General features: G+C 47.7%; 1 protein-coding gene across 5 annotated transcripts in view; it reads left to right on the top strand.

Moving 5' to 3' along the window:
* The window catches only part of CAP2 (cyclase associated actin cytoskeleton regulatory protein 2), a 117488-nt gene that overhangs the window by 68784 nt on the left and 32575 nt on the right, over positions 1-16129 (top strand). For 4 of the 5 annotated variants that reach the window (XM_036994274.2, XM_036994271.2, XM_036994273.2 and 1 more), the window contains one exon: positions 15787-15930. In XM_036994274.2, coding sequence (XP_036850169.2) covers positions 15787-15930 — 144 coding nt within the window. Of the gene's footprint in view, positions 1-5017; positions 5244-5327; positions 5966-15786; positions 15931-16129 lie in introns of those variants that run through there. The other variant, XM_073224659.1, reaches the window with a different exon arrangement.

Below are 16129 nucleotides of genomic sequence, written 5' to 3'. Positions count from 1 at the left end.
ATACATATAGGGCTGAGTGTGGGTGAGTGTCAGCTGAGTGTGGGGGTAGCTTTATGTGAACTGGGGTCCTCAGTACCCCACACGTGCTTGACCAGGAAATCAGACTGCAGTGGCACCGGGGAACTGTCTTGCACGAGAAAACCCAGTTTTGAGACCATTCGGCAGCTGCCGGTGGACATGTAGTTGTCCTCGTTACAGATGAAGGATGGATTGTGTCACTGTCTCAGAATCCACATCCCATTGCTTCTCCAGACACACATAGTTTTTAATTGAAGATGGTTTTCTTCACTGTCTTTGAAAAGCATTCTGTATGATTTTTCTAGTGTGAAGATTCTTCTCAGTGAATCTGAAATGCATGGCTCAAATGCCGTCGTCTGGTTTCTGTGCTCACACGGCGGATGTAGATGGAGAAGGGGCCGTGCTGGTTTTGTGGAGTTGGGGAGTTCAGTGGGAGAGAACTTGACATACATAGAATGGCAAATAGAAATAGTAAGATAGATAGATTTCCTGGTCCTTTGGGACTCCCCTCCCAATCCTAATATAAATGGCATACGCACTGATGGCATTTTGTGTGAATATTTATGAGGTACCATTTAATTCAAGGGTCTCAGAGTTCTTTTACCACCTGTTAATTTCCACGGTGTCACGCTAGCGTGCTTGGAGAGTGATGTTATACTCAGCTGCAGATGGAGACACCAGAACTCACATGTTCAGTTATACAACTTATCAGATACCCGAAGTGATCAGCTGGGCTCCTCCCAGCCAGGGCGTAAGCCTCTGCCACCAGTGCCACCCACCTTTCCCCGGCCGGACTGGGTAACTGGTGAGACTCCAGACCAGGATAGCCAGGGAGCTGGTGCTGAGACCAGTAAGTAGTTCTGAGACAAGTAGGCCTGGCCTGGGGGCACAGGGAAGGCAGGGTTTGGCCCGCGTCCTGCCAGCCCCGCCGTCAGCAGGCTGGTCCTGCTGTGTGAGCTCCCAGCTCCCATCTGCTCTTCCTCCGTTCTCTCCAGCCCCTTTATCGCTCTTGATCGATTTCCACTGACCATGAAAAAGGGTTAATTGATAACTAAAGGGGTTAGTAATGATGAATAAGATCATACTTTTCCAAACCGTGATGTGCATTGTGGAAGGTAAATCCAAGTGGCAGCCATGTCTTCCCAGACTTGCCTCCGTTTCCCTGTTTCAGCTGCTCTTTCCCCTCATTGTCAGCAACCAGAAACTCCTAGAGCCTTCTGTTGAAGTCGCCCTCAAGCCCCACGTCCATGGTAGGCTCTGCCAGGTCCCCACATGGCTTCCAAGGGTGAGGATGGCTGAGGGGAGTAGGGCAGGAAGGGTGCGTGTTCCCACCATTCAGCGCCACGCGGCTCAAAGGTGAAGGCATGGCCGTGCGGTGTACTGATTTGAGAACCTAAATATCCCTCATATAGGACAGTCTCCTATGTGTGGGGCCAAATGTGTCCTAAGAAGCAATCAAATAGAAAATACCCTACAAACTAATAGGAAGTAAAACTCCAGGAATTTGTGATGGCTGATAATTTTAATTTTTTCAAGGGAAAACCCTAGGTAACTTATGATATTTAAGCATGGCTGAGATATCATTTTTAAAAAGCTATAGGAGTACTATTTATAAAATAGCCCCAAATACCATCCCATGGGATCATTAAAAGGTACGTATCTAAAAACGTTTTCTTTATCAGCCCTCTGACTGTGACCCGAAGCCTGGCACCCTTCGCCCTAAGGTCTGCGTGGGGGCCCCGGGGTCCCTGGGGGTCCCCGGACAGCGGGTTCCCATGCCTGCCTCTCAGCGCCCTCCAGGCGGGGGGCCTCGGCACCGGCCTCCTCGCCTCTCACGTGGGCCACAGTCGTCAACCAGCACTCGGTGCCCGGGCACCTGCTCGGAGCCCAGTGCCTGAGACACAGCAGGGAGGGAGCGGCGGCCGTCCCCGGGGTGCCCCCCGCAGACCCGCCCCCGCCACGGCCCGGCCGCTGCCTCCCTCGCCCCGAGCTGGCCGTGCCGCCCCCGTGCTGCCCCCCGTGCTCACCCCCCGTGCTGCCCCCCTTCGGTGCCGCCCCCCGTGCTCGCCCCGGGCCCCTTCTCCCTGCCCGGTGGGTCGGTCATTGCTTCTGATTCGGGCGTCGCTCTGCTTGAACTCCGACCCAGACCCCTTCCTGGCATCCACATCCCTCTGCGTCGCGTGTGGGGCCCCCCAAGAGCCGACCCCGTCACCCGGAGCGGGCCACGCGGGGCCCGTGTTCCGTGAGCGCGTGGTTCCCGCACCCGTGGCTCCTCCGCCTCCGTTTTTCCGCCTCTGTGTCCGCGGGACTCGGCCTGGAATGCCCTTTTCCCCCGCATTTCTTCTCCTTAGAGAACGAGCAGCCAGGGCCCCTCTGGACTGTCCCCCCAGGCCCTGCGGTCACTCAGCTCCCATGGCCGTGGCTCGCTGCAGTGTGGCCGGTGCTCCCGCGGCCAACATGCCTCCGTGGGCAGCGCGGCGCCGGGAGTGTGGGCACTGGGATCGTCTGCAGTCCTTGTTCAGCGAGGTTTATTCGGTTTCTAAACACAAGAATTCACATTACAAGCCAACGTTAATTTCAGAGACAAAATATTAAGTCAGGTTCAACCTCAGTTTCCTCTGGTGTAAAAGGGGGGATAATAGTATTTAATTTCAAAGCCATTGCGAGAATGAGCCTCTGTCCCGGGGCGGTGACCATAGTGCCCGTGGCACCGCGGCCCCTCGCAGTGGGAGCCTGTGTGGGGCACTGGGGCGGGCGCCCCATGTCGGCGCAGCGGGCCTCAGGTCACGTCCCCCGAAAGTGCGAGGAGAAAGGAGATTATGGACTTGGGGCACTGTCACCCCACATCTGTTCTGTGATCTGGAAGCTATTCTCTCTGCTAATAAGGGCAGAGTCAAGGCTCAAACTCAGGACCGACTCTGGTGCCCGTGGTGCGTGGCAACACCGGTGTGCTGACCTTTACACCCACGGGGCTGCAGCAAAAAGGACATTCTCCCACCGGAGGCTGGCATACCTCTTCCCTGTGGCCCGCTCCTACACACAGCTGCACCCGACAGTCTGAAAACAGGTATTAATTCCAGAATTTAAAAAAACTGGTGGCCACAAGAGAAATTGCCTGTAAAGAAAATCAGCAACACAATTACCGCTATTCAGCCCAGGTTCCAACATGGCAGAAGCATGAAGCTCCTTAAGAGCCACACATACCTGGGTTCAAATCCAGCTCTAGCCAGAAGATCTTGTGCAAGTCACTATTTCTCCACTTTATTCCCTCATTCATAAAACAGGAATAATAATGCCAATCTTTCAAAGGTTTTTGATATTCAAATAAGATAGAGAGCACAGAGTACAGTGATTGATTGTAGACGATCGATAATCCATTTCCTCCCTCCTCCGGAAACTGAGTATCAGACGCTATTCCCTGTAGAGGGCTTGTACAGACTCGTGGGGTTCCTAACACGGCCTGCCCGTGTGGAACAAGTCCCCCTGGCTGCCCAGTGAGCTGTTTCTGACCCCAGCCTGTCCCGGTGTTTATTCTGGAAGGGGCACTTACTGTGCCCAACAGAAGGCAGTTGACCTCCTGGCCCTTCCTTTGCAGGAGCTGCGTTCTGTTCTGTGAGCGCTGCTGTGTGGTGCTGGGAAGGCACTTCTTAGAAATGGAGAAGTTTTCGAAAACCCGCTGTGGGAAACAGTTGTGTATTTTTCATCTCTGTAGGTTTACCAACTTCTTCCAATGTTGGCCAGTGATAGGGTGCATGTATTAGTATTTTGATTTTGTATTTTGGGGGTCACCAAAAAAAGAAAATAAATCAAGAAACTGAGTGTACTGAAGAAAGTAACTCACGGGGCTGGGAGTCACAAGGACCCGCAGCTATAAAAAGAAAAACCAAGATCAGTAAGACACCAAGGTGCTCAGGCGGGTACTTGAAACTGCAGCTGGTGGGTTTTATTCTGTAGCTCTTGAGCATCGAGCCCCCAATCCTATCCTATGTGCCAAGGTCAGGAGCATCTGGAATTGAAGGTGGACTGTATCGCCTTTGAGTGGCTGAATTCACCTGGCCAGTTGTGGGGAAAGCAACATATATTTATCCCTTTCTAGGTCCTGCTTTCTCCTTATGGATGTGCCGTATTTATTCTGGTCAGCTGCTAGCAGGTGGCAGACGGGCTAGTCAAACAGAATTAAATATTCAGTCAATTATTTCAGTCAGCCAAATATTCTCACTTAAGCCCTTTTACATTAATAAAAACTCCCCAGCACCCTAGATCCCTTTTTACTGCTCTATTCCTTTTTATGTTGGTGTAACATATTTATTGTGTGTATTACGCTGCTCACCGCGTGTAAAGCCCATAGGGGAGGTCTTTCCTCACTCATGTATTCCAAATACCTAGGATTATACCTGGCCCAGGAAAGGGGCTCAATAAATATTTTAGTGGATAATAGGAACAAGAAAGCGTGATGACGTCAGGGTACGTGGACACCAGGCTAATCAGGGAAAACAGAGGAGGAAGACATAAAAGAAAGTATCTGATAGTTTTATTCACCTATGAATAAAAAAATACATGTATCAAAAAAAGGATAAACTAGTGCCATCTTAGGTAGGTTATTTCTACTACCCACATCACATCTGACCTCTTAGAAGGTTCCTTTTTATATATCTCTTCAGCTTTAATTTGTTCCTTCATTCATCTCCTCTTAAGTGACAAGCACTGTATTTAGCACAAAAATGCAAGCTACCTCGCCAGCATCCACTCCTGTGACATGACTGCGTCTGCTCCAAATCAACCATCTCAAACCAGTGTGTCTCCACCCATTACCTCCGTTAGTTAGAATGTGGTGTGGGTGCAGCCGAGTCCCGAAGTCGGATCCCTCTGTGGGCCAGCTAGTTTCAGGATATCATGAGTAACTGACCTGGGGAATTAACAAAAATAGCTGCAGGGCCAGCCACGGAGCCTACCCCTAATCCAGGCCAGCTGTCTCACGCACGTCTGCTGCTGGCCCAAGGGCACGACTCAGCTCCAGCCGTCGCCAGCGGAAAAACAGCACAGAGCTCACCCCTTGCTGGCTCTGGGCCAGAAGCACGTCCCTGTGTCTCAGAAACAGGACATTTCCACGTCGTGCCGCACTGAGCTGTGGATGAGAAGACACTTCGGAGCCAGGGAAGCCGAAGGCGGAAACCAGAGAGGAATGGAGCTGGGGGCACGGGTGCGCATCAACAGCCACCCTGTGGGTAATGTCAGTGAATTGTGGCCTCTGGGAATGTGTGGCTAAGGATTAAACTGTGCATCAAATCTAAAACCTGTTCCTTCTTCAGTTGCTCCTCCGCAGATGACAGCAGCACCATCGGGTAACAGTGCTCAGGTAACAACCGAGGACGCACTGCTGACTCCTCTGATCTGCTGGCCCACGTCCGCCCCAGATCCTGCACCTCTCATCCGGTCCCTGTACAGCCTCAAACCCAGTCTCCTTGCCTCTTCGCTGACTGTCCCCCCAGCCTATTCTCAGTGCAGAAGCCAGAGCGATCCTTACAGAAGAAAACCCCATCCTGTCATTTCTCTGATCAAAACGCACCATTTCCTCTCCCCCCTGGCACTCACCGCTTCCCCCGGCTGCCCATTCCAGCCCCAGTCATCTGCCTGTTGTTCCTTGAACGCTGGAGAGCGTCCTGGGCTCGGGACCTTTGCAATGGTTGTTTCCTCTTGCGGCGGTTCTGTTCGCTTCTGCCAGATACGTGCAGGGCAATGTTTCCTCCAGGTGTGCATGAAACGTCGCGTTCTCAGTGAGACCTACACTGGCCATCCTATTGTAGGTCTGAAATCCATCCCCACGTGTACTCCTGACCCCCCTCACCAGACTCTGCTTTTTTTCCAACGGTTTTCAAGACTTAACATGCCATATAACTTACTGTTATGTTTTTTAAATTTCATAAATAAATAAATAATGCTTATTGCTCTTTACCTCCTCCTGTGATGGCTAATTTTATATGTCAGCTTGGCTGGGCCACAGGGTGACCAGATAGTTGGTGAAATGTTAGCATAGATGTTTCTGTAAGGATGTTTTAGGATGAGATTAACGTTTAAATCAGTAGACTGCGTAAAGCACCTGAATGTGGGTGGCCCCCGCTGATGAGCTGAGGGCTTGAGTAGAAGAGAAAGGCTGACCCTGCCCTGAGTTAGACAGATTTACTCCTGTCTGACTGCCCACAAACTGGGACATCAGCTTGTTTCTGCCTTTGAACTCAAACTGAACATCAGCTTTCCTGGGTCTCAAGCCTGTTGACCTTTGGGCTGAAACTATACCACCGGCTCCCTCGGGTCTCTGGCTTGCCGGCTTGCTCTGCAGACCTTGGGACTTGTCAGCCTCCAACATCATGGGACCATGTGAACCAATTCTTCATAATAAACACGTGTGTGTGTGTGTGTGTGTGTGTGTGTGTGTATGAACGTATGTATCTACAGATATACATCCTGTTCTTTTTCTTTGGAGAGCCCCAACAAACACATTCCCCTTCCCACTCGAGGGAAGGAGGGCAGGGCCTGCTGTATGCAGTCTGTGTTTATGGCTCAACCCCAGCACTCTGAGCAGCCTTGGCACATAGATGACACTCAGTATATATTTGTTGAATAAATGAAGAAGCAAAGAGGTAATAAAGTAACTCTCTTCAGAGAAATAGTGATTACAGTTGTTTGCATTTTATTCCCTGGTCAAGTGCAACAGGCTTTATACCTAATAACTGAGCCAGAGATCAAAGAGCAGCCTTCCTGCACACACCTCACGGGCAGTAGTTCTGGACGTCCGTCATCTGACGCCAGCTCCTCACCTTCCGTGCACCCCCTTTCCCTCTGGGGCCGATCTGCAAGCACTGCTGACCCCCAAGTCCATGTGGCCTACGGCCAAGGGACCCTCACGCCAGGGAGAGCTGTGGGACCCCTCTGGACCTGGGAGCAGCTGGAGGCCCCCCCGTAGCCATGGAGCAGCGGGGGGACAGGGCGCTTCATGTCAGAGGGGCTGTTTCTAAGTCGTCCTGCCCTTCCAGCCCAAGGCTGATGTGGGAGAGAAGAGAGAGGAAACAGACGGAAGAAGAGAAGAGATGGTAACTGCCGATGGTGGGAAGGGGTTTGAAGTGGCCGCAGGGCAGCTGAGGAAAGACGGACGGGAGACACAGCAACAAAGCTAACAGCTCCGAGCGGAGGGCCTCCCAGGGGTTCTCAGAGCTGCTGAAGGCAACCCGTGTGCGTGTGTGTGTGCGTGCGTGTGTGTGCGCGTGTGCGCGTGTGTGTGTGCGTGCGCGTGTGTGCGCGTGTGTGTGCGTGTGTGTGCGTGTGTGTGTGCGTGTGCGTGCGTGTGCATGTGTGTGTGTGCGTGTGTGTGTGCGTGTGCATGTGCGTGTGTGTGTGTGTGCGTGTGTGTGCGGTGACGGAGAAGAGCCTTCTCCACCGCTGTCAGATGCCCTTCAGAGCGTCTCCATGGCAATGAGCCGGGATAACCGGGGAGGAAGCGGGCAAAGGAATCCGCAGCGAGCAGCCCGGCGAACCTGTGCGCAACCCCGAAACCCCCCACAGACGCCTGTTCACAGAATACCAGTTCCCTGAAGCACCGCGGGGACAGGTGAGAGTTCGTGGGCAAAAAAGCTTGAGAAACGTAAGGTTTAGCAAAGTCAAATATGTGTCTTTAGCTCCTCCTTCAGTGTTCTGAGGTGAACGGTGGTTCACCCAGAGGGGATCCCATGTGCAGAATTCCCGCGACTCCACTGACGGGAAACACCAGCGTGGAGCTGCTCACCGATCCGGGGCCGGTGCTCTGGCGGGTGCGCGGGTGGAAGCCCTGCTCCTGCAGAAAGCAAACAGTGGCGTCTCATAAAAACTGCTCACCTGCATGGAGAAGGACTTCTAATGAAGGGTGGTCGCAGGACTGGGATCCGCGGCTTGGTTCCCAAATAGTTCCCCTGCTCTACGGGGTGTTTCAGGACTCGGGAGCTGTTGAAATCCTTCAAATCTCCCGAGTTTGAAATGGAAAGTTTAGACGTGTCATCTCAGCAACTTTCTACGTAGATGAATCTCAAAGGCAAGGTCTGGCAATCCCTCTAGCATGGATCCCTGGTCTAGGGAAGGACGGTGACCTGTACTCACAGCTGACTGGGCTGGGACCTCAGATGGAAGCTGAGATTTTTCATGAGAAAGTGGGGGTGACCCCTGGGAGCCTATTAGCGTGGGGTTTGGCAGACAGTTGGCGCTCAACAAATAATGGTAGAAAAACATATTAATGGCAGTTCAGATTTTTTTTTTTTTTTTGCATTTCAGAGAACTAATTTCTGATTGCCACATGTGGTGTTCGATTCTGTAAAGCTGATGAATTGGAATGGTTCGGCAGTCTGCTCCAGTTTGTAGGCCTGGAGATTGTTAGTGGCGTCCTTCGTGTTTAAGCACAGCGAGATCTGCTGTTCAACTTTAATGTTGTGAATCCCATAAAGTACAATTATAGGTGATTCTAAAATTCATCGCTGTCAGAAGCCAGGTGGTACCTACCCAGATAGCGTAAGAGCTGATCTCTCAAAGCTAAGCCTGTGAAGAGAAATAAAACACGCTGAAACAATATCCAAGGGCAGGATGGCAGTTGTCTCAGCCTCCCAGTCTGTTCTCTTATGCTCACCGTGGACAACCAGACTCCTGGTGTGGGTTTCAACCTGATTTTCTGTTGAAACTTCTCTCCGCCTCGACTTTGTATGTCTTCATTATTTCCTTTACTGACCTACCACTTTCTTCCTGGATCTCAAGCCATCCAGCTAGTCCCATGTCCCTGCCCTGAGCCCAGCGCTTCTGAGAAACCCATTTTGTCCAGTCCAGTCAAGCAGGAGACACTAGGGCTTCCTGTGCACCCATTGCTCATTGTTAGCCTGCACCCGTGCATGAATGGAAAAGGTACTTTTTCTTTAACTGGACTATTACCTTTTTGCACTACCAAAGACAAACTCTACTTATCAAAAATCTATAATGAAAAGTATAAATTCTAGCTTGAGGGAGCAGTTCATGTCTGGGAGGTTTGTTTTTTTATTTTGTCTTCTGACCCCTGTTGTTGTAGCAAAATTCAGGGTAGGAGATATTACAAGGTCACAAACTGGTGTGGGTCCCTCTGTAAACATTTAGATTTCCATTGAACTTGACTTTTCGTATCACATGCCTACCCTTATGAGATGTATCAGACCTTGAGAGCTTAGAGAAAATTGTGGTCCACATACCTTGTCAGTAAAACTGTGTTCTTGCTCTGTTGAAACAATTGTAGGTTTTAGAGTGAGGGCTCCCCCAGATATTGCAGCACTTAACTTGCAGTTACGTCACGGGGATGTGATGTTCATTGTGGTGACTATAGGTAATGATACTGAATTGCATATTTGAAAGCTGCTGAGAGAGTGCATCTTAAAAGTTCTCACAACAACAAAAAAATTTTGTAATATGGTGACAAATGTTAATTAGACTTACTGTGGTGCTCATTTTGCAGTATAATCCAATCACTACATTGTACAACTGAAACTGATATATGTCAATCATACTGCCGTAAAAAAAGGCCCATTTTGCAACCACACGTGCACTGTCTTACCGCGATGGAAAAAAAAAAACAGGCACTTTGACATCGAGCTTTAGTGGCAGCTGTGAGGTCCAGCCAGGTAGCTCAGCATCCTGGCTCCAGACCTCTGCGGGCCTGGCTGTTCTTTCGCAAATGCAGTAAAGGGGCACCATGGCGATGATCCTGGGCCCCGTGCAGTGCTAAATTATGTTTCATAGGATGGGTGCCTGTCATTGTTATTTTTCATGCTTTTCTGTATGTCTGAATTTGTTTTTTTAAAAAAATATGCTGCCAAGTAGAGTGGTTTGCATTAAAAATTTAAGTAGGAGTGTCTGCCTGTTAGAAGCTTCTCTCTTAGGTCTCAGGACAATGCAAAATTTTCCAAAGCAATTCATTCCCCAAGGGGATCAAGTCTCCATGTTTTACTGTTTAAAAATGGTTTGTAAGGAATATAAGCAAAAGCTTTTGGGATTCTCAAGTATGTTTTGTAAGAGAGTTTAGTGACTCTAAACTCTAAAATAAGATATGGTGTGAAATGAAAACCCTATGAACATATAAAAACATTTTCCCAGGTATTTGTCATGATGCAATAAAATTACAGCTGCCATAATATCATGTACATTTGTGGTGCTCAATAGATTTTGTTTATTTGGGTTGACTTCAGTTTTGTGAATGTTCTGAATTTTCAAGGTCTTAAATATATGAATGTTTCTGAAAATGTTTCCATGAAGCATATTCTGAAACCTCCAGAATGTTCCTAGACAGTGGAAAAATTTTATATAAGAAGAAGATGAAAGGAACCAGCCTTGGGAAATATCTATAATTGCACCAAAGCAAGTTAACTCAAATCAACATTTCTGATAAAAAAAATATTTGCTCCTGATTTAAAATGGTGAAAACAATTGCTACATTTATTAGAATGTGCCAAATTCACGTATTTTTAAAAGCAAATGCTATTCCTGATTTGGAAAGCTTTTCCCTGAGAAAATCTTGCCTATTCTTCTTCATCTGAATAATTTATTCTGCTACTTTCTGAACATGTTTTTCCCGAAGCTACTTCCCAGGTGGCAAAGAAAGAGGCTTAATATTTTTTGACATATGTAAATATAATAGCACCTATGAGAACATTTTTCTACCATTGAAGGTACAAAACTGGTTAATATGTTTTAAAACTTTCCTCTTAATTACAAAAAACTGCATGCACATATTAGAAAATTTAGAATATATGGATATACCAATAAAATTAAATAAAAATTGTATGTTAACAATTTGATGGATATCCTTCCATATGTTTTTTGTGCTACAGTTCACACACATGAGCATACACGCGCCCAAATGGGATCAACTGGTAAAACTGCGCAAACACACATAAGCCAAAGTAATAATGATGATATTTGGTAGCATGGTTGACTAAGAAGTACTGTTTGATGAATTTTCTTAGACTCTTAAATGTAAGTGGGATCCGAATATTTAAAAGTCCAGTTTTTGCGTTCATGATGTCACGTGCCTGAGTTATAATAGTAATGCCATTTGTGTTTCTTTAAAACATCCTTTCTACAGTGACACAGTTCTCACAGTACTTGCCAAGAACATACCGACAGGGGATTTTATCTGTGTGCCTGCCCGCCTCATTGAACTTTCAACTCTTAGGACCATTTTTTGTGGTCTTAATAGCCATTATCTTTAAAGTAATTACTGGTAATTCTGAAGATATTGCTAATAATTCTATCTCCAAGAAAAAAAATCCACATTTAGTAGTACTTTTTTTATGTGGTGGAATTAAGAATGTTTATTGTTTACTTATGTTTCCCATCCATGTTTTCCAAAGTTTCCCAAAAAGCATATATTAATTTTATAATCAGAGAAAGAAATTAATTAAAAAGAAGTAATGATAAATTGATCCATCTTCTCTCTGACGTAGAGCCACAGAAAAGCCCCGGATTCCAGAAATAGGCCTGTTTCATTTTCCTCAGTGACACTTCCCTGAGGTCAGACTCTCAGGGTTTGTTCCATCCCTTATAAAACAGCATGAGTGGGAATTTGGTTTTCCTTTTTGAGTAAAGTTTCTACAGAGCTTGCTGATAAAGCTGTTTAATTTTACTTTCTGCAAAACAATTATTTCTGGAGCTAAACTGAGATGGGGCTGATAATGGGTCTCAGTTCTTCAACTTTACAGCAGAAACTAGAGTCATAAAGACAGGAGTCCTGAAATGCTCTCCAGAGCACGTCCCCTTCAGCTAAGGAGACCCTCGGAGGCATTAGCTAAAACTTGTATTTTGCTCATGCATTTCTTCCATTTTGGCCGTTTTTTGCCTTCTCTTAAAGCCACAGAAACCTGGAGAAAGGCTAGGAAGATTTGGCAGCTATTCTTCATAGGAGCCTTGAAAAATGATTTTCTTTCAGGGAAAGTAGGAAATGTTCTCTCAGAATAAAAGAAATCTGACTGATAAGTTCAAAAACATAATGTGAGTGAGGCCTTTGTAAAATGGGCCGATCTGAAGTTGTTACAAAGCACACCAGCTGCTAGATGCGGCTAAGGAACCACCAGTGTCCCCCATTGAAAAACCCAGGACGCATCTTAAATCGATCTCCTTCTGTGGGTGGAAAGCCCTTCGGTTGTGTTAATCAACATTCATGCGGCTCAGCTCAAATTTGTTGTGTATGCCTAATACATGCTTAATACAGGCAGAGATCTCTAATAGGCCCCCCATTTGCTTTTCATCCAGCATCCTCCACGGTTGGCCTTGATGGAAATCACACCATAACTGTAATGTTCTCTCTCTCTTTTTGATTCCAGCTGTGAAAGTTCAGGATGAACTGGAGAATGTAAGCTTAAAGTACAGGAGAAATCTCTTGGCACAGAATAAAAGCTGTACTGTTTATTAAGGTTGTGCAAATAGCCATTGTACTTAGCAGTCTCAGCATCGCTTTTTTTTTTAGACGAAAATAATTCCTCCCGCAATTGCCAAACTAAGGCAAAAGGAAACTGTCTCAATCTCTATGATGCCTTCATCAGATAACTGATATAAAATACCTTCCAGAATACTCTGTCTCCTCGGACTTTAGGATTTATTCTTGGGAAGTTAGAGATAAACAAAGATGGTCCTAATAAATCTATCTAGCATTGAAAGTACACAGTTTCTGGTTATTTTTTCTCTGGGGACAATTGGCCAGATATCACCAATAATTCAGATATTCTGGACTTTCTCAGAACTGTCATTGCATCAAGAATATTATGGCTTAGCAAATTGTTGGAGAAGATTAGGGAGCTTTTTATTAGTTTTGCCAAAGTTAAAAGTCAGCTGCCTTCTGGGAAAACCTATAACATCCCTTTGATGGGGTATTGAATTTGGACTAAAAATCCCTTGAAGAGGGAAACGTTTCCCTTCGAAAGAGTGAAGTTCCAGGGAAAGCATTGAACCATGGCTTTTGGCCCCTTTACAAACAGGCCTGGATGAGGTGAGCTCCAGGCAGGGGCTAGACGGGCTGTGCTGGCTTTATCGCTGTCGACGGTTGAGGGGTGTTTGCTTGCATTTCCTGCACTGCCATTACACCCTTATTTTGGTTGGCTGGGGCTGCCAGAACAAAGCCCCACAGACGGGGGGCTTAAACAGCAATGTATTTCCTCACAGTTCTGGAGACTGGAATCGGAGAGCGAGGTGTGAGCAGGGCGGGTCTCTGACGCCTCCCTCCTGGGCTCCTAGTTGGCTGTGATTGTCCTTCACACGTGCCTGTGTCCTGATCTCTTCTTATAAGGACCCCAGTCTATTGGATTAGGGCCCACCCGATGAGGTAATTATCTCCTTAAAGACCCTACCTGCAAACACCCTCACCTTCTGAAGTACCAGGGTTAGGACTTCAGCATTTGAGTTTGGGAAGGACATGGTTCAGCCCTCAACGGCTCTTGACTCGGGGTCTGCACGGCACATCTGGGAGACCTCTTCTTTGTAATCGCCGGTGGGGTGGGGGGGGCGAGAAAGCAGGACGGCGTTCACGAATTCGCAGTAAGACCGACTGCCTTCTGCAGCAGCCTTGTGTGTCTTCCCCTCTTTCAATATGGGAAATTTTTAAAGTCCACCAGGAACTTTAAGAACGCTTTCTTTCCCTATAATTCCTTTTGTTTCCCCCAAGCAAAACAGGCCTCTGTCCATCTGCATATCTTACTTGGGAAATCTCTCCCTGTGTTTGCATGTAAGTGGTAAGAAAAACTGGTTGGCGAATCTGGCTGATCAGAGACTTTTCACTGCCAAATGCCTTGGAGATGGTCTCCATTTGCTGAGCACCCACAGTGGACCAAGTGCAGACACGTGCTCCCGTCTACTCCTAGCAGCTCCATGAAGCACTCCCCTGTAGCAGACGAGATCATGGAACCATACATTCCAGCTCCACTAACACTTGCTAGATGATCTTCTGTGCTCATTATGTAAAATGGGAGAATTAGATTACATCCACATTTCTCAAACTCTTAGACTGAGATTCATAACAAGAAATACATTTCATTTTGCAGGCCAGCATGCACACACACAGGCGTGCACTGCACAACTGAGACAAATACTCATTAACTACCCACCCTTACAACATGTGAATGCCGTCAGATTCTTTGTAGTCTATTCCAGTTACTTTTGAAAATACCTGCTGTGACCTACTCAGTGTGTCTTAAAAAGCTGTATTGACTCAACTTAGACTCCTGTAACCCTAAAATCCTGTTAGCCTATGTAGATGTCTATTTGCAGTGTCTCTTATCTTAAATACAGTCATTCATTTGAAACAAATGAATATCACACATTATAGAGGACATTCTTTTTGCCTCCAGTCTGAGCTAATAGCAATAATAATAATAATTCCATTTATTGTGTACCTCCTATGTGCCAGAGGTTTCAAATGCTTATTTCCTGTGGCCTGCAGGCTGTGGGTATTCTTATCTCTGATTTATAAATGAGGAGACCAGGCTCAGATTAAATAATTTGCTCAAAGCCACATAGGTAGTAAATAGCACAGCTGAGATTTGAAGATCATTCTAATTCCAAAGCATCTGCACACATTTGTTTTAGGGGAAGACACGTAAAGGGGTCAAGGAGGACAAGTAAGGTCTGGAAGCTACTACAGAATGTAGCTGAAGGTGGTTTCTTCCCTAAAAGTTTGCTACCAGCAACGCTTGTCCTTTAGGGTGTTGAGCTACACTATAGCGGTAATGACAGTTTGCACCTGGGGAGCACTTCCAGCCCGGAGCCCACCCCAGGCCACCTCCAGGCCAGGTAAGTCAGCGTCTCTGGGGGTGAAGCCAGGGCTCTGGTTCTGAAAGCTCCCAGGTGATGTCAGCCTGCAGCCAAGGCTGGGAACCTGTGCTCTGAAGTCTTGGTTAAAGAAATTAAGGTGCTTTAAGAGGCTTTTCCATTTTACTCCTTGCCAACAAGCTTTAGTAAAATATTGCTGAAACTTCTTCAACTGCTTACAAAGTGGAAGTATAATTGCTGGTATTTCTTTAGAGCACAAAAATAAATAAACAGTCAGGTAACCTTGTAGCTGCTCTTTACAACCAGAGAAAGCAGAGAGAGCAGGATGGGGAGATGCTGCAAGCATCCGTCTCTGTGACTGTAACTCAGCCACCTAAGTTTGAATGTCTTTTTGCACATGACTGGAGCCATCAGCCCCTGAGCTAACCAGAAGTGACAGGGACCGGCAGTCATCAGCCACATTGGTTAGAGTGGGTGTGAAAAGCCGGACTAGGCAAGGGTAACTATAAATATGATAAGCCGTCACATTTTCCTAAAAAGAGACTCAGTGAAAGATTTCCACTTATTCACGTGGATGATGGTGACTGTGGTGAAGCCAAGGACCCTCCCTCGCATCATTTTCCCCCATGAACAGAACATACGCTTTTACCACCTTCTCACCGGCCCTGACCTGTGTCATTCCAGCATGTGACCCACGTGATTTCACTGTGGTCCCTGCACGATTCCCGGAGGCAGGGACCGTACCACCCTGCTGGGTGTTTGCTTTGCATGTCCCAGGAGACTGAGTTAACAACGTTAAAAATACGGGTCATGTTCACACCTCAGGGACTGACAACACAGCGTCACCACAACCAAAAACACCCTTTCGGTTCTGGAAGCCCTTGGCAAGCGGCGAGCCCTGAGGACCCCCGTTTAGGCCAGCGTGGGGAGACGTGTGGGCTTCTGGCCTTAGTAACAATGCCCGGTGTTCGCTTGCAGAATGACGCGGCTGCGCTTCTGAAGCCGATATCGGAGAAGATTCAGGAAATCCAAGCGTTCAGGGAGAGCAACCGGGGGAGCGCAATGTTCAACCACCTGTCGGCCGTCAGCGAAAGCATCCCGGCCCTGGGCTGGGTCGCAGTGGTGAGTCCGCAGGGGGCCCCGCTCCTGTCACCCGGTGGGTTTTCAGGACACTCAGCCAACTCCGGGCGTCTCCACCCGCCGCCCTCGGCCTCTGTCCTCTGTCCGCCGCACTGCAGGGATGTCCCCTTCAGACGGGCGGCTCTCTCTCCCCCCCCCCCCCCCGTCGGAAGTGCAGGGCTTTGTGTCCCGAGGTGGGGGA

Source organism: Manis javanica, chromosome 16, assembly GCF_040802235.1.
Source record: "Manis javanica isolate MJ-LG chromosome 16, MJ_LKY, whole genome shotgun sequence".
Classification (NCBI taxonomy): Eukaryota; Metazoa; Chordata; class Mammalia; order Pholidota; family Manidae; genus Manis; species Manis javanica.
The sequence above is the reverse complement of the archived record's forward strand: the minus strand, read 5'-3'. Positions and strand labels throughout refer to the sequence as shown.